This window comes from Girardinichthys multiradiatus, chromosome 22 (genome assembly GCF_021462225.1).
Source record: "Girardinichthys multiradiatus isolate DD_20200921_A chromosome 22, DD_fGirMul_XY1, whole genome shotgun sequence".
NCBI lineage: Eukaryota > Metazoa > Chordata > Actinopteri > Cyprinodontiformes > Goodeidae > Girardinichthys > Girardinichthys multiradiatus.
The window spans coordinates 42,611,932-42,631,309 of record NC_061814.1 but is presented as its reverse complement, the minus strand read 5'-3'; the positions used below and the strand labels follow the sequence as shown (position 1 = coordinate 42,631,309).

Genomic DNA, 19,378 nt, shown 5'->3' with positions numbered 1-19,378 from the left:
TTAAATTGGATAGGTACATTTAGAGGTCTGGGCAGGATGAGGCATAGTGAAGGTGATTTAGAATCACCAGTAGTTGATCTAAGGTATCAACTTGTTGCACGCAATACCGATTGAATGGTTTTATGCTGAGCTGTGTTTTGATTTGCTGTGCAAGCGCTGCTGAATCGTGCGTGGTTCATGTTTTGTCCGGCTGATCCCAAATCAGCCAGGAGTTAGAAGTTGGACTTTTAAAAGTTTTTAATTCAAAGCAACTGCGGTCTGGGCCACGTGGTCTGACCACTCTTTGTTCCAGTTTTATTACTGGAGTTTTTCCACTGAGTTTCTGCCTCAGAGTTTATGACTCTTTGTTCCAGATTTGGGGCGATCAGCTGCTAGAGGCTAAAGGGGCGTGGCCCCACCGTTTTATCAGCTGACCGCTGGAATCGAGACATCAGCACCAGGCGAACTTCTCTTTCCATTTAACCCAAATTGCACATTTTGTCCATAAAACTGCTGGTTTGATCTTCGTAGACACTAAGTGCGCATATATTTTTCTTTTATTATTATTGTTAGGTAGTCATTTTTATTCCCTTTGTGTAGAATAGTGCTTATTAGTTAGGTGAAGGTTTTTGGACCAGAATAATGGTATATTAGGATTATTTGTCTTCAGTAAATCTTCATATATATAATTAAGAGAAGTGTTTGTGTTTATTTTGTGCAAGAGTGGTTTATCTGTCAAAACAAGGTCGAAGTTTCCCCATCTTGGGTGAAGGGGTTGAATAAACAGTGACAGTTGTTGGTTTGGTTAATAATTTGTAATTACTAAAGAGCTTTGAGCCCATAATCACAACACCAGAGGACATCTCTGATTTATATTCGTAAGTAATGATTTTGGTTAAGAAATGTTTTTTTTTGTTTTTTTTAAATGTTTTTAAATAATAATTATTGATAAATATTAAAAAATAGCTGATAAACGACAACAAGAAAATTTCTGCCCAGATGATGTGTGAAAAACAAGCTGCGAGAACTGTTATGATTTGGGGTTGTTTGTTTTTGGGTTTTTTCCTTATGTTTTTCACAGCTCAAGTCTTGAATCATGCTTCTGTTTATTATTTTCCTGTTTATGCTTTTGTTTCATGTTTTTCCAGTTATAGTTCTATTAGTTTGTTTCCTTGGATTTGCGTTCTGTTCAAGCCATGTTTTGCTCCTGTCACGTTGTGTTCTCAACTTTATTCGGTTCACCTGCACCTAGTTAATCTGTCTTGCTTCACCTGGTTTACACTCCATATATTCACACCTGTTCAGTTAGTCGTTGCGGAAACATTTCTCATGCTCATGTCTTGTTCTCAGATCATGTCTTGTTTTTTGCTCATGCCTGCCCGTTTGTTGTTTTGTTCCTGCCTCCTGCTGTGAGTGAGTTTTTTGTTATTAAATCCTTTTCACTTACCATCACGATGCCTGCTCATCTGCATTCTGGGGTCCTATATCTCACAAACCGTAACAAAAACTCCCTAGCCAGGGCTGCAATTAAAGAGTGAAGTCACTCTGGGTGAGAACAACCTTCTCCGTGCTTGCAGAGTATGTACAGGCCATGCTTTTGGACTGTGGGAGGAAGACGGAGTACCCGGAGAGAACCCACGCATGCACGGGGAGAACATGCAAACTCTGTGCAGAAAGATGCCGGCCAGGAGTCAAACCCAGGACCTTCTTGCTGCAAGGCAACAGTGCTACCAACTGTGCCACCGTGCAGTCTGTCAATACACCAATTACCAATAAGCCCAACCACCAGATGGTAGGGAAGTACCATATAATGGACGAAGAGGCGACCTGACCAACACCTGCCAACTGGCCCGAACTGGGATCAAAGCCATAGTCCTATGTATATGGCCCCTCAATTAATTTTCCTCAGGCTTCATTGGACCTCTTCTCACAATGGATGTCAGGTTCAAACAACCTAAAATACTTATAACATCACAAAAAGATGAGAAAAACAAAGAATTATTTATTTCACTCGCTGCGAGGAGAACGGACAGGGTTGTGCTTTCAGTTACAAATCTCCTACCGCTCTGAAAACCATCTGTCCGCACCTCTCTTTTTATTATCTTTGGGGGTTCCCTAGTTACAATGAATGTTGCTCTCTAAGGATGGAAAAAACAGCTGCATCGTATGCAGGTCATAAACACCAATATCTTGTAACAACACACTTCCACAGTCTCCCCATCCTTAAGATCAGTGTTCAGCACAATCAGCCTCCCTCTTTATGACCTCCTCATCTGTGACTGCTTCCTTCTCAGCTCCACCTTTGATCCTTGCCTGCAGACAAACTCATCACATCCTTACTCACACAAACATCATGAAAGGTTATAAAGATCAAATAGTCAAGTTAAAGAAAAGGAAAATATATAAGATAAATCTATATTCAATTATTCCAACATTTCCCCCTGTTTATCTTATATTTGCTCATATTCTCACATCACTTAACAGCCACTTCTTTCGGATTTTCTTTAACTGTAAGATTATTTTCATGAGTACAAAGACAATTATACTCAGAGGTACTTCCTGACATTTAAATCACAGAATCATATAGAGATGGATCTGGGTATAGGCCAAAAAAGTGGTCAGTCGCATCCTCATCATCTTCATCATCCTGATGTTTAAATAACGGATAGAGTTGGGTAACTCTGTCTTCCATAGAAGAAATAGCTGTGGTGATGAGACGGTTAAGCAGAGAACGAAGGCAGGGAATACAACAACATCGACACAATGTCAAAATTACAGCAAACACTGCAAAGGAAATTATTACTGATGATACTAAAATGTTATACTTCCCAAACGCATCCAGCCAGGAGTCCCACATCGAGGTGTCTACTCCAGAATGCTCCTTCATTTTGCCATTTAGAGATCTCAAACCTTCTATGGCTTTAGTGAGGCTGTCATCAGCAGCAGTGTTGTTAGGTATGAATGTGCAACATTTTTCTCCAAAAATAGCACAAACTTCTCCTTTTTCAGCTAACATGTCCAAAGCAATTCTATTCTGGAATGACATCAGGGAAGTTGAAGCCAATTAGTCATGGACAGCTTCAAACCCGCTTTGTGTCCAATTTCCTAGTTTTTGAACATTGTAATGGATATAGTTGATCCTGTCTACGTTTCTGTTCAACGTACACCACTTACAGATACTTGATTCAAATCTTGCGGCTACTTGATCAGTTAATTTATCTTCATCTATAGCATCTATATATGTAGAGTCTCCCTCAGTCTGCCAAGCTACTGCTCTGCACTTTCTATCATGCCAATCATGTGGGATTACATTAGATAGTCCATCTTTTACTTCATCTACTGACATAAGATATACTGAAACTGGTAACAATAAAGTGACTAGAGCACAGAGTCCCGTTACTTTTGAAGGTAATCGATCAAACAACCTGTCGTCAGCACACCACCACCAAATGTCTCCTCTAGAGACTGGTTTAAAATACTTATTTACTTTTACAATTGCAGTACACCATACTGCAGTGAGATTTCCCAATTTATTGCCTCTCTCTGTCATATTTATACATGTGTAGTTTCCAGTGGTGACCCGCTTATAGAATACTGGTTTGTTCTTATCTGCTGTGGTTACAGGAAAAACAGAATCCCAGTGTTGACACATTTCATTAGGATTAGTTTGATTCATTACTTCCTGCCCTTTCCTTCCTCGTTTGGTCAAGCTAATGAGTGGGATCAGCACGACAGCTATGGTTTTAGATTTCACGCACACTTGAATGCCATAAGTACAGGTCCTTCTCAAAATATTAGCATATTGTGATAAAGTTCATTATTTTCCATAACGTCATGATGAAAATTTAACATTCATATATTTTAGATTCATTGCACACTAACTGAAATATTTCAGGTCTTTTATTGTCTTAATACGGATGATTTTGGCATACAGCTCATGAAAACCAAAAATTCCTATCTCACAAAATTAGCATATTTAATCCGACCAATAAAAGAAAATGTTTTTAATACAAAAAACGTCAACCTTCAAATAATCATGTACAGTTATGCACTCAATACTTGGTCGGGAATCCTTTTGCAGAAATGACTGCTTCAATGCGGCGTGGCATGGAGGCAATCACCCTGTGGCACTGCTGAGGTCTTATGGAGGCCCAGGATGCTTCGATAGCGGCCTTTGGCTCATCCAGAGTGTTGGGTCTTGAGTCTCTCAACGTTCTCTTCACAATATCCCACAGATTCTCTATGGGGTTCAGGTCAGGATAGTTGGCAGGCCAATTGAGCACAGTGATACCATGGTCAGTAAACCATTTACCAGTGGTTTTGGCACAGTGAGCAGGTGCCAGGTCGTGCTGAAAAATGAAATCTTCATCTCCATAAAGCTTTTCAGCAGATGGAAGCATGAAGTGCTCCAAAATCTCCTGATAGCTAGCTGCATTGACCCTGCCCTTGATAAAACACAGTGGACCAACACCAGCAGCTGACACGGCACCCCAGACCATCACTGACTGTGGGTACTTGACACTGGACTTCTGGCATTTTGGCATTTCCTTCTCCCCAGTCTTCCTCCAGACTCTGGCACCTTGATTTCCGAATGACATGCAGAATTTGCTTTCATCCGAAAAAAGTACTTTGGACCACTGAGCAACAGTCCAGTGCTGCTTCTCTGTAGCCCAGGTCAGGCGCTTCTGCCGCTGTTTCTGGTTCAAAAGTGGCTTGACCAGTCATCTGTGGTTAAGTTTCCTAACATAATTTGACTCTCTTCGCTGTAGCCTTAGGGGAGAGAGTCGTTTCAGTTTTTACTTCACAAACAAAAAGGTCAAAGTTTGGGTCTGGCCCTGAAACCCAGACCCACAGGAGAAAACCCCAACATTTTCCTCCTGATGCAACGTAGTCAACGTAGTCGGAAGGAAATAGAGAGTTATGCGTGAGGTTAATTGTTACCTAGATTGCATTATCAGCTTTATGGAGCTTAAACAACTTCTTTTGATGACTAGCATAAGCAGTGGTGCACCACTCTGGTGTCCAATTATTTACTTCATCAGCTACCATCATGGACCATGAGGTGTCTCTTCTGTCATTAGTCAAGTACCATTTATAACTTCTATAATCCTGTCCTTTCCTTCCTTGTTTGGTCAAGCTAATGAGTGGGATCAGCACCACAGCTATGGTTTTAGATTTCACGCACACTTGAATGCCATAAGTATAAGAAGTTTGTTTAGTACACATAGTTAGGTTATCTCTCCTGGTTCCCAGAAGTACCAGAAAAATAAGAAAATCAATATGAGAAAAAATATAAATACCCAGCAATGGAAAGCATTGTTCATCCATCTAGAAATCATTTTGACTGAAATTTTGACTCCTCTAAGTGGTTCCAGTGTCTTAATTTTCTTCACTGACTTTCAGGTCTCTCCAGCCTCTAAATGTCTGGGTCCACCCTATTATCAGTCTGTAAATCACTTCCCCTGACGGAGCTTTCAACCAAAATGACCTTTTTACAATGTATAAGGTGAATCCAGGTTTATCTCTCAGCTATTCTTACTGCTGTAGGAGTGGTTAATAATACCTAATATGGATCCTCCCACTTAGGTGAATACCAATGTTTCTTCTTTACACTCCTTATTAACACCCAGTCTCCTGGTTCCACTAGTTGGTTTTCCTGCTGGGAAATAGAACATTCCTCAATAGTTTGAATTTGTTTCTGTTGCTTTTCTAACATACTCCTCATATAATCAGCTAGGTTAGCTTCTTCATCTAACTCCCACTTATTTTTTAACTGTGGTAATCTGTATGGTCTTCCAAATAACGTTTCATAGGGTGTTAGCCCTGAGGTGCTTGTAATGTTTAGTTGGAAATAGTTCTATCCATTTAGAAAATGCATCTATAATGACTAAACAGAACTTTTTCCCTTCACTGTGGTTTAACTCAATAAAATCCATATGAATTGTGTGGAAAGGGTATTTTGGTTTTGGAAATTGTTCCCTTCGTGGTCTTAAATTCCCTTGTGGATTATGTTTTGCACATGTTAAACATGTTTTACAAAAATATTTTTTGAATAAGAGTTAAATCCATATGTTATATAATATTAATATATCTGTCCTACCCTTCCTCCCTGTTGAGACATTGTGAAACACGATGGCTCAATATTGCCGCCCATTTATAAAGGTTCTTTGGTAGGACAGGTTTATTATCTGGTCAAATATAGATTTCATCTTTTAATGCAGCTCCATGTTTTGTTTTGTTTTTTCCACATTTCTGTCTCCTGTGGTGGGCCTGTTGTTGCATTTCTTTTAACACTATATCTTTTGTCACCAATGCATATCCTGTTTGTGTCTTCCCTTTCTCATCTTTTCTGGAGGAACCATCTACATAAACTATTTTGCCGTGTACCAGAGGTTGATCCTGCAAATCACTTTTTGCTTCTTTTTCTGCTAATTCTTGACAATCATGTTAAATTCCATCTTCAGGCGTGGGTAACAATGTTGCTGAGTTTAAAGTGGTGCACCTTTCTATAGTTACAGTGCCTTGCGAAAGTATTCGGCCCTCTTGAACTTTTCAACCTTTTGCCGCAATTCAGGCTTCAAACATAAAGATATAAAATTAAAATGTTTTGTGAAGAATCAACACCAAGTGGGACACAATCGTGAAGTGGAATGAAATTTATTGGACGTGTCAAACTTTTTTAACAAATAAAAAAGTGAAAAGTGGGGCATGCAATATTATTCGGCCTTCACTTTACTTTCAGTGCAGCAAACTCACCCCAGAAGTTCAATGAGGATCTCTGAATGATCCAATGTTGTCTCAAATGACTGATGATGATAAATAGAATCCACCTGTGTGTAATCAAGTCTCCGTATAAATGCTCCTGCTCTGTGATAGTCTCAGGGTTCTGTTCAAAGCGCAGAGAGCATTATGAAGACCAAGGAACACACCAGGCAGGACTGAGATACTGTTGTGGAGAAGTTTAAAGCCGGATTTGGATACAAAAAGATTTTCCAAGCTTTAAACATCCCAAGGAGCACTGTGCAAGCAATCATATTGAAATGGAAGGAGTATCAGACCACTGCATATCTACCAAGACCCGGCCATCCCTCCAAACTTTCATCTCGAACAAGGAGAAGACTGATCAGAGATGCAGCCAAGAGGCCCGTGATCACTCTGGATGAACTGCGGAGATCTACAGCTGAGGTGGGAGAGTCTGTCCATAGGACAACAATCAGTCGTACACAAATCTGGCCTTTATGGAAGAGTGGCAAGAAGAAAGCCATTTCTCAAAGATATCTATAAAAAGACTCATTTAACGTTTGCAACAAGCCACCTGGGAGACACAGCAAACATGTGGAAGAAGGTGCTCTGGTCAGATGAAACCAAAATCAAACTGTTTGGCCACAATGAAAAAACAATATGTTTGGCGTAAAAGCAACACAGCTCATCACCCTGAACACACCATCCCCACTGTCAAACATGGTGGTGGCAGCATCATGGTTTGGGCCTGCTTTTCGTCAGCAGGGACAGGGCAGATGGTCAAAATTGACGGGAAGATGGATGGGGCCAAATACAGGACCATTCTGGAAGAAAACCTGTTGGAGTCTGCAAGAGACCTGAGACTGGGACAATGATCCAAAACATAAAGCCAAATCTACAATGGAATGGTTCACAAATAAACGTATCCAGGTGTTGGAATGGCCAAGTCAAAGTCCAGACCTGAATCCAATCGAGAATCTGTGGAAAGAGCTGAAGACTGCTGTTCACGAACGCTCTCCATCCAACCTCACTGAGCTCCAGCTGTTTTGCAAGGAAGAATGGGCAAGAATTTCAGTCTCTCGATGTGCAAAACTGATAGACATACCCCAAGCGCTAAAAAGTATTAACGCAAGGGGGCCGAATAATATTGCACGCCCCACTTTTCAGTTTTTTATTTGTTAAACTAGTTTGACACATCCCATAAATTTCATTCCATTTCACGATTGTGTACCACTTGTTGTTGATTCTTCACAAAAAATTTTAATTTTATATCTTTATGTTTGAAGCCTGAAATGTGGCAAGAGGTTGACCAGTTCAAGGGGGCCGAATACTTTCGCAAGGCACTGTAAGTGTGGTTGTGACAGTAAGATTGACATGCAAGACAAATGTCTAGCAGGTGATGGAAAGGTCATGTTTGTTTGCAGTAATAATGCTGAAACTGCATGGGGAACTCTTAAAGTTAAAGGGTGAAATAACACTATTGTAGCACTGACTTCAACTGCCATTGAGGCTGCAATTACAGCTCTCACACAATATGGTTGCGCACACACAACACTGTCTAGTTTTGAAAAGAATGTTGTTGAACCAGAACTGAAGTCATAAAATGTCCCTTGCAATCTACCATCTGAACAAACGGTTTACTATAATCTGGTAATGTTAAAGCAGTACTGGAAACTAGAACTTGTTTTATGTTGGTAAATGCTTCTTCAGCTTCTACTCTCCATTTCAATTCAGACATCATTTTCAGCTCTTCCTCATACATTAATTTGTTTAATGGAGCTACTATTTCTGCATAATTTGGCACCCAGTTTCTACAATAATTAGTTAGTCCAAGGAAGGACATCATTTGCTTTTTTGTTACTGGTTTTGGAACTTGTAATATTGCAGTCTTTCTTTCTTCTACTATTGTGCGTCCCCCTGCGCTAAGATTGTGGCCTAGGTATTTAACCTCATTTTTACACAACTGAAGTTTCTTTTTACTGACTTTGTGTCCCTCTTCTGCTGAATGTTTTAATAATGCTATTGTGTCATTTTTACAGGTCCCCTCATCAGGAGAGGCTAATAGCACATCATCAACATATAGTAAAACCTAACTACCTCCTGGAGGGTCAAACTTGGCCATTCTTGCACTCATTACCTGAGAGTATAAAGTTGGACTTTCACAGTAGCCTTGAGGTAGTCCGGTATGAGTATATATTTGTCCCTCAAAGGTGAATGCAAACCAGAACTAACTATCTTTATCTATAGGTACAGAGAAAAATGCATTGCTTCTATCAACTACAGTAAATATTCTAGCATCTGGTCTTAGGGAATTTAATAATGTATAAGGATCAGGAACACACGGTGCTCTCTGAACAACTGTATTATTAACTGCCTGTAAGTCTTGTACCATGCACCATCCTGTTGATGGAGCTTGTTTTTTAACTGGAAAAATGGGGGATGTTTCATGGTGAGTCCTCGCATTTTATTATCACCCCTGCAGTTATTAAATCCTTTATTACTGGTTTTATTCCTTCACGTGCATCATATTTCAAAGGGTATTGTTTTACACTGGGCCTGTATTCTACTTCAGCAACTGACGAACTGTTCCCTTCTGCTTAAACATAAGTTACCATAACTTTTGTAGGGGTTACTTTAGTTAATGCTTCTCCATAAGTTTTATCTGGTCCAGGAGTATTTTTATACCACATAGTAATATGTAGATCATCTGGTGTCATCTGATCTTGTAGTTGAGTAATGACATTTCTTCCTTCTGTTAATAAAGCTGCCCCTATGTCTAGGGGTTGTTTGTTTGGAACATTAGAATAGATAGCTGACATGACTGTCCATTGGGATCTCTTATCCAAACTGGTTCAGACTCACAGACTTGTGTCAATTTCCCACTAGCTGACCTTACTGTTATTTGCTGATCACTAAGTCTGGAAATTTGGGATTGTTTCTCTACAGGTTGTCCTGCATGCTCCGGTATCACAAAGAAAAGTAATTGATTTTCCATTCAACATTAAGGTAACTTCAGGTTTTATGCTATTTAGGGAGAGAAGGTCCTAGAAATTTAGGAGGACATCCTGCCCCTGTGTTTTTGGTTTTTTGTTTTCATCGGTGTCTGAGGTACTAGGAACAATTTCACTTGTTTTCTGTACTAGTCATGCTGAATCATTATTTCTCCTTTCAGGACAGTCTGTGATCAGATGTCCTTCTCTCCCACAACACCAACACCCTGAGGTGTATTGTCTGTAATTTCCTCTGCTCACTCCTCCTCTCCGACACCTGCGGTTTTGTCCTCTGCCTCTAAATCGTCCTCTTCCTCTGTTGTTCTGATAATAAATCTGTTCTTCTTCTTCTTGCTGAAAAAAGGTGTTGACTATCTTTTTCTGTTTTTTTTATCCTTCATTACTTTTTCTGCATGGAGGGCATGATTAACATAGTCTTCTAGATTTGCTGTGGGGAACCCTATAAAATGTCTCCTTACCCAGGTATTAATTGCATTCCTGGAACCAGCATGTAGTGCATTTTCTAACTGCTGTCAATAAGCTCCTTGCTCGTCTTCATCTTCTTGTAGACCACTATGTATTTTAAACACTTTCATCAGTCTAATCATACATTCTTCAAAAGGTTCTTCCTCTTTTTGTTTCACTCTGGCTATTTCTGCGTAGTCAGTTCTGCGTCTGTATCTAACTGTAAGTCTATCGATTAATCTCCTCACTCTGTTTGTTCTGCTGTTAAAAAGGGTAAAATATTTTCTAAGGTTACACAGAAAAAAAAACGTGTCATGCCATATCAACAGCCTTCAGCATCTCAAAACAATAATAAAAAATAAACACAAATAAAACATACATGAGGTACAGCCATGGTGGGGATGGATTTATTCACCAAAGGGACTCATTTTAGCCCATCCAATCCTGTCAAACCTCATCAGATCTTTGGTACAAAACAAAAACTATCCACCTGCTCTTTTTACTCACTTTCTTTAGTCCTGCTGTTCTACTTTGCAAGTCCATCAAAAATTACTACTTAGCACCCCTGACCGTTTCTGCTTTCAACAAAAACGTCCATTCTTATCTCCTGCTTCACATCTCTCTCTTTTTAATTACTTTAACCAATAATCTACATCCTCATAACCTTCTTTGTCAATTTTTCTTAAATCACGTTTACTTTGAATGTACTTTTAATTATTGCATCCTATAGATTAAAAATTTTTTTAGGGTTTAAACGACCATCATAATGATATGTGGTTATCCATTTATCTAAATATTTTAATTTTAATATTTTAATTTGATCCTGTGCTTCTATAAATTTCCAATCTTTGCATTGTTATTCATTTTTAGTTTATTTTTACTCGCCCCTTTTCTCATTTTTGTTTTTTAAATTTGGTCCAGCATATAAATACCTAGGGTATTTTAAATGCTGGATTATTTTGCTCAGTAGGGTGACAGAAAAATCTCCTTTTGTGGTAATTCTTACTTCAACTCTTTCGAGTGGAGAATTCTTGCCTTTGCTTCCACAAAAGTTAGTCACTTTCGATCCTACTGCTTCGCTATGAGGCAAAACCTAGTGGTTTAAATCCTCCATTTGGAATTTTCTTATTATTTTTGTTTAAATACTTAAACGCGGAAAACGTCCTGAAAACACGGAATTTTCAGTATTACTTCTTAATACTTTTTCAGGACTCCGCCGTCCTACTCGTACCTGTTAGGGCCTAGGATTCACAGGCTTTTATTTCACGCAATGACCCCCAGTCATTCGTCACACTTTTTTAATCCAAACTCAACTCACCACTTTGTCTTCTCCTTTCTCTCAGCCGTCAGAACCCAGCGGGCGGGCCGAGATCCAGTCCCGGAAAACGGTCTGTGAGTCTCCCTGATCAAGACTGCCGTGCGCACGGTCTTTACTGGAGTCCACCGACCCGCTGGAATCCTCAGGCATAATTAGAATCCGGCTCTCGAAGGACCAAATTAATGTCAGGTTCAAACAACCTAAAATACTTATAACATCATAAAAAGAAGAGAAAGACAAAGAATTAGTTATTTCACTCGCTGCGAGGAGAACGGACAGGGATGTGCTTTCAGTTACAAATCTCCTACCGCTCTGAAAACCATCTGTCCGCACCTCTCTTTTTATTATCTTTGAGGGTTCCCTAGTTACAATGAATGTTGCTCTCTAAGGATGGGAAAAACAGCTGCATCGTATACAGGTCATAAACACCATTATCTTGTAACAACACACTTCCACAGTCCCCCCATCTTAAGATCATTGTCTCTTCTGTTCAGCACAATCAGCCATCCTCTTTATGCCCTCCTCAACTGTGACTGCTTCATTCTCAGCTCCACTTTTGATCCTTGCTTGCAGACAAACTCATCACATCATGAAAGGTTATAAAGATCAAATAGTCAAGTTAAAGAAAAATAAAATATATAAGATAAATCTATACTCAATTATTCCAACAATGGACATCTTGTCTGGCTAAATACATCCCTATTTGGCATGGTTGGTTCCATTTAGATGTGAACTGGATCTGGGGTTGTCCCAATTGGAAATAGGGGTTGGAGGATCCATAATAAATAGAAATATTGTGACATATTAAGTTTTGGGCACTTTAATGACTATTTCCAAAAAATAAGCTGATACAGACTGGTTTGTTCACAGGTATGAAACTGACGTTTGAAGCGATGAATTGGCAACGTGATCGGAAATGGGGTGTAAATGGGCAAGGGGAGAATTGATCTGGAGCCAATATTATAATAACCCTGTGTCATAGAGCACCTAAGAAAAGAGTTTATGCATTCAATTCTTTGAAGAGGTGTTTATGTTCCTCATAGTTACAAAGTATGTTAAGGACCCTTTGATCAGGTCAAATTCTCTAGTAACTATCAGAGATGAGATGCTCTAAAAACGATCCACTAAACGGAGCAGTTTTATTGAAAACTAAGCCATTTGGGCTCTGGGTGCAGTCACATAGCTTCATCAATTTGCACAACTTAGCATTTGATTTTCATTTAATGTCCTTAAATTTACCCTTTCTTACCCTCCTACTTAACCTTTGCACATCACTTTCTTTCTGTATTTTGAAGAACTGATGACGTTAAATATTTATAATGATGTGTAATGATGTCTTAAGATTTCACATATATTCTTTTTTCCACTGGTTTTTTTTCTGATCCCGGTTTGGACCAGTCTACTTCTATGAATTACGACACATTATGACCTCTGATTAAGCCAAAATACTTGAGTGACCTCCTACTGGTAGATATTATGCATCAGAGTGGCTTAACCTTGTTTGCTTACAAAGAGGGTACAAAACATTCCAACAGTGGGTATGAAATGTTCTGTGGCAGACGGATGTTGGGTACAAAACAAGCAAAAGTTCAAGAGTGAGGAATGCCAAAGCAGGAACTGGCCATCAAAGACCATCTCTTGATTAAATCACGTCTAAAAAAAACCTTAAACTCATAAAGAAGCAGAGGGGCTTTTGGGTTCATGTGTGCAGTTATTTCTGACCTTTTCCTCAGAGCACCTTTACTGCGATCTTAATAACAGACTTTTTTAACTGTGCTTTGCTGCATTGTAAATAAACTATTGCAATATTGTCTTTCAAACCCCTTTTTAAAGTTTATGTGAATTTAAAGGTTTTCTATAAAACCACCTGTCTGCTTATTCTGCCAACATTAACTGTCTCCAGTATGTTATGCATTCACTCACATGGTAAAGAAACGCCAGCTGGTTCATGCATTACCTTCACTGTGCCTTTCAGAAGTGGGACAATAACAAGACTCAGGCCTCAGTTCTCATTATAAAGCTCATTAATTGCTTCTACCTCCTCTGTCCTAATTGATTTGCTTAAAAATGAGGAAGAAAACCATGAATTACATAAGCTGTGTTTTGCTTTCCTTAGCCTTGGTGTTCAACTGGTACGACTGGTTAAGCAGAAAGTTGCTTAGGCCTTTGTTTCAGTTTAATGATTCTACTTTACTTCTTTAAAATCTTTCATTATATTAAAATGTTTTTTTCTGTAATTGGATTAAAGTAAACTGCATCTGATTAGATCTGAATCTATGGTTTTATTTTGATGACCTAGTTTAAATTGAAATGCAATGGGAGCTAATTAGAATATACTGTATAGCATTGTGTATGAAATGGACATATTTGTACCTTAGAGATGAGACACTAACACAAACTGAACTGAGCTGAATTCGTTTACGTCTTTGTTCTAGACCTCAACCACCGTCTACATTCGAATTGTGGATGAGAACGACAACGCCCCAGAGTTTCCCGAAGAGGAGTATGTCACAGTGCTGAGCGAGGGACCCGACACTGTGGGGGCCACCATCGCCACGGTAACAGCCATTGACCCAGATGAAGGTCTGAATGGGACCTTGCGGTATGCAATCATCAAGGGCAACCTAATCCAGACGTTCAACATCAACAGCATCACTGTAAGGCATCTAAACTGTTATTCTGTAGCAGGTACAGGGGATGGAGGGATAAACAGTTAAAGAAGACAAGCAAACAAATAAATAACCATGTATGTACTATGCATGTGATGTTCAGGGGAGAATAACTGCAGTAAAGGAGTTGGACTATGAGATCAGCAAAGGGCATTATGCATTGGTTGTCACGGCTACTGACCAGTGTCCAAACCCTGCTCTTCGCCTGACATCTAGCACAACAGTAACGACACATTTGTTATTCATCATTACAGAGACAATCCACATTCTCATCAGCAAGATTTTGCTATCTGGTTGTTTGAAAAAAAAACTCTGTCCTTCCGGCTTTCAGGTGTCGGTAAAAGTCTTGGACGTGAATGATGTGACGCCAACTTTCCCCAGAAGTTACGAGGGTCCATTTGAGGTGATGGAGGGCCAGCCAGGCCCCCGGGTGTTGACCCTCAGAGCAATTGATGAAGACTCCGGTCTCAACGGCAAAGTGGAGTACAGCATCACTCGCGGAGATAACCAGAGTTAGTATCAGCTTGTTCTTTCTTTCTGTGTGTGCATTTCTATTTACCTCCGAGTTTTCTCTGTTTCACTGTCAGATGAGTTCATGATTTCTCCTGTGGAGGGTGAGCTTCGGGTGAGGAAGGATGTAGAGCTGGACAGAGAGACTATAGCTTTTTACAACATCACTGTCACCGCAAGAGACCTGGGAACGCCTTTTCTCAACAGTTCGGTGAGCTACTTTACGTCAAAACTCGAAAACACAAGCAGACATACTTCATCATCATATCCTCTTGCACAAATGGGAACTTGAAAGCATCACTTCTGTAATGTAATTTAACTCTCCTTAGGTGCGAACAGCAGGATGCTCTCAAAACTACTTTCTAAATCCATTATCTTCAAATATTACTGCTATAGGACTACATTACATTTTTGATGCATGCCAGGTTTTGTTTATTTTTACTGTTCCCAGGCTAGAAAGACATGAGATGAGGCATGAATTTCAAACAGTGAAAACACCAGGATTTGTAATGTGTAAACTGTTTGTTTAATGCTGTTTAATTACTGTATACATGCTGTATATCCTGTATAATTCAACTAAAAACACCAAATATGTTAGGAGGGAAATGTAAAATTAAATAAGGTACAATAGCCTGGTCTCAGAAATTTACACACCCTTAAACTAATACCTTATTGGCCCACATTTTTATTTTCAGTTTCAGCATTCAGTCTTTTTGAAATCACCCTGCCATCAGTTATTGTAAATCTGATTAACCTAAAGCTGTCCTGGTAGGATTTTCCTCATATGCATCTTTTAGCTACAGCCATAATTGGCAGAGAAGCCTCAAAGGAACAAAAGGATCTCTCTGTATGAAGGTTTGAGTCGGGAAAAGAGAAAAAATATACTGAGGAGCAGCAGGAATTTGCAGAAAGTACTGGTTGTGTTCGGCATGTGACAATAACCTCCTGTTTTCTCTTTGTTCCTGATGTAAGGAGTAGGTTTGCAAGACAGAACATTTTTCTTCCAGAGAAAACATCCAGGTCAGGCTAGAATCTTCCAAAAGCTTATGGAAGATTGAGTTATGGTCTGATGAACATACACCCAGTAAAACATTGTGCTGATATCATCGGAATATGGGGTTACTGTTCTTCACATGGAATCACGGTGCTTGTTGAGGTTATGAACAGTTACAAATACCAATCACAACATCAGTTTTGACCCAGAATCGTCAAGCTACTGCAAGCTGAAGAGGATTTTTCAGCATCACAGTCAATCCATTCCTGCATCCAAATTTAACAAAAGAATGACTTCAGCAGGAAAGGGTTAAAGTTCTGGAATCGCCCAACCAGTACTTAATCTGACAGAAATGTTGTGGGGCCACATGAAGAAGACAAAAGATGTTCTCACAATCTGAATGATTTGGAGAACTGTTACAAGGCAAAATGGACAATAATATCATGTCAAAATGTGGCAAGCTCACAGTTTTGTACCAATGGAGGCTGAATGATGAAACTGAATCAAGAGGGGCTCTCGCAAAGTATTAGTTTTTAGACTGTGTGACGAAATAAATTCTTTACCAGGGGTGTGAATACTTTTGAGATTCACTTAACATTGCCCTTTCCTGTCCTCAGGTGCTGGTGGGTGTCTACGTTCTGGACATCAATGATAACGACCCAGTCATCCTTAATTTGCCTTACAACACAAGTGTGAGCGAAGGTGCCGAAATACACAACTCCTTGGCCAGAGTACAAGCTCGAGATGCAGATAGTGGACGCAATGCACTTCTCACTTACAACATCACTGCTGGAAACCTGGGTGGAGCCTTCTACATCAACGACACAGTAAGGGAAATCAAAAGTCAGGTTCAAGCAGAAAACTTTTATTTCTCCTTGATTAAAGATTAGATCTCAGCTTAACTTTGTCTCCACACAGGAGTTAAAATGTGTTAATTCTTGTCACAACTTCTGATGCAGGAAGTCCATACTTTCATTATAGGCATTTAAAACATGCAATACTGTGGTAATAGCAGCTAGTATTATTAGGACGTGCACAGATATTGCCTAATTCTCTCTCTCATTCTGTAATCACCTTTTCAGAGAACAGAAAGTTTCAGTGGTTAGCAGTAACTATTTCAACTTTTCTTACATAAACATGGAAATGTCCATGTAACTCTGACTGCAAGTTTGTTACAGAATCACCACCCAAAATTCCCATAATACTAAAGTTCATAACGCTCTTCTTGACTCTTCATCAGGTCTAAAAGAGGGTCGGATCAGTGTGGTCTCTCAGCTGTTTGCAGAATGAAATCTGTTTCTACGACCATATCTGAACATGTACAGAGCCTTGCAACAGTTTTCATAGCCCTTAAACCTTTCATATTTTGTCACGTAACAGCCACAAACTTCAAGGTATTTTATATGAATTTAAGTGACAAACCAACAGCAACAGAAGACATCATTTTGAAGTGGACGGTCAACGATCCATGTTTTTTTGCATTATTTTACTAAAAACAATCAGAAAGGTGTGCGACCCAGACTCAGTACTTTGTAGAACCACCTGTCTACCTGCTTTAGAATGCTCAGTCAGACTGGTTGGAAAGCAATTGTGAACCTTTAGAAATCTTGCTACAGATTCTGGCCTGAACCTTGACTAGGCCACTCTAACAGATTAATATGCTCTAATTTAAACTTACTGTAGCGTTTGCTGTATGTTTGGTGTCTATCTCCTGCTGGATAGTGAAACTCATCCCCATTCTTGCCCTGCATCCATCTTCCAATTCACTCCAGCATTCCCTGTCTCTGCTGAAGAAAAGCATCTGCACAGCATGATGCTGCCATCGCTGTTGGTAGAGATATTCCCCAAAAGATTTGCAGCTGTACTTGCAGCAGAAATTGACTTAAATCAGAGTGCTAAAAGACAAATGCACAGCACACTTCTCAGATTTTTATTAGTTAAAGACTTTGAAAACCATGTCCCCTTTTTTTTCATTTCACAATTATGCACTACCACATTTAAACCCATTTAACATGTTGCTCTTGAAAACTTCACGTTGCAAGGCCCCATGTTGCACCCTGAACTGTCTAGGTTTGTTTTTCTTTTGCATAAACCTTTCAGAGTTTATGTGTTGTGATATGTCTTTCATGCCTGTAGCTCTGACTCTTCTTTGTCTCACATATAGACAGGTGTTGTGCAGGTGAACAGACCGCTGGACAGAGAGCGAGTGGCAGAGTACATTCTAACCATCACTGTTAAGGACAACCCAGAAAACCCCCGCACTGCTCGCAGGGTAATGTTTTTGACCACCTGTATTGTGAAAAACTCACAGGAGATCACGGGAGCAGTTGTATTGTTCTGGCAGAGATAATATTTTTTAATAAGGTTTTAAGTATGCTAAACAGTTTTGAATACTTAATTTTCATGTTGCATGAAAATGTGTCATTTTCTAGAACCTCTTCTTGTCATTCACCTATAAACAACCAGAACTCTTTACAGGATTTATGGTCCTTCCATGGTTTCTATTTTGCAAAGATGATTACAAAATATTTGCAATAATGGGCGCACCGGGGGTGCAGGGGTAACAGGCTTGACCCATATTCAGAGGCTTCAGTCCTCGATGCAGAAGTTGTGGGTTCGCCTCCCGGCCCTTTTCTGTCAGCTTACTGTCAAAAGAATTTGAAAAAATAAAGGACACTAATACCAAAAACATATATACATTTTCAATAATGATCCTTTGCGATGGATTCTACCAGAAACTCATCTCAATAAATTCAACAACAGAAAAAGTAGAATGAGACAAATGTGCACAATCTTTGCAAGCAGTTATTGCAAGAGTTTCTAAAAGGAAAACAACATGCAGGTATGCTATAAAAGCTTATGTAGAGAAAGGTGAGAAACTGCACTTGCAAAGTTAACCACCAAAACTGTTGCAAGCTCCTGCAAGGCCTGCCCATTGTTCTCTGTGCTGGTTTGATTTATAAAGGGCTAAATTATGTTCCCTTCATTTTCTCTAAATCATAAAATATTTCCAAGCATCCAATATAATCCTTGTTTGGGCTGGAATCCATCCCAGTTGCCACGGGTCAGCTGGGACACACGTGCAGTTATACAGCCAAGATAAATGACGCTGCAAATCCTTGGGCTCTGGGGAGAGCTAAATGGGCCAAATACTGAGATAATTGCTTAGGCATACCATTGTCGGGATTATGATTATTGATTAGTTAATATTTATCATGAATTATAATTAAAAATCATAATTTGAGAAAATTAATTTCTTAACCAAAAATCCTCATTTATGAATTGAAACCAGAGATGTCTTCTGGTGTTGTAATTGTGGATCAAAGCCTTTGATAATTACAATTATTAAATTCTCGGTAATAGTTGGTAACTATTATTAGATGTCACTGTTTAATCAACCGTTTCTGCTGAAACATGGGGAACTTTAACCTTATTTTGACTGACAAATCACTCTTGCACAAAATAAACACAAACGCCTTCTCTTTATCTACGTGAATATTTATTAAATCAACAGTCCTGATACAATTCACTCTTCGATTCAATAATCTTCACCTGATCAAACATACACAGTTCTACACAAAAGGGGTAATATATCTAACCAAACAAAATAAAACAAATCATCAGTGGGTGTGTATGGAATCAAACCAGCAATGGCAGTTATGGGAAAATAACAAGAGGAATATGGTGTTGAACGGAGTTTTGGGGAGTGGCC

General features: G+C 39.3%; 2 protein-coding genes across 4 annotated transcripts in view; both read left to right on the top strand.

Annotated features, from left to right (window-relative positions):
- LOC124858957 (cadherin-23-like) overlaps nt 1-14,236 on the top strand; it is a 191,272-nt gene extending 177,036 nt beyond the window's left edge. Inside the window, exon 35 of the mRNA XM_047351298.1 lies at nt 13,929-14,236. Coding sequence (XP_047207254.1) covers nt 13,929-14,210 — 282 coding nt within the window. The 3' untranslated portion in view covers nt 14,211-14,236. The remainder of the gene's footprint in view (nt 1-13,928) is intronic.
- A 53-nt stretch (nt 14,237-14,289) lies between these two features.
- Nucleotides 14,290-19,378, top strand: part of LOC124859095 (cadherin-23-like) — a 49,623-nt gene continuing 44,534 nt past the window's right edge. For 2 of the 3 annotated variants that reach the window (XM_047351609.1, XM_047351611.1), the window contains exons 1-5: nt 14,290-14,385; nt 14,494-14,674; nt 14,750-14,883; nt 16,284-16,493; nt 17,831-17,938. In XM_047351609.1, coding sequence (XP_047207565.1) covers nt 14,569-14,674; nt 14,750-14,883; nt 16,284-16,493; nt 17,831-17,938 — 558 coding nt within the window. In that variant the 5' untranslated portion in view covers nt 14,290-14,385; nt 14,494-14,568. Of the gene's footprint in view, nt 14,386-14,493; nt 14,884-16,283; nt 16,494-17,830; nt 17,939-19,378 lie in introns of those variants that run through there. The other variant, XM_047351610.1, reaches the window with a different exon arrangement.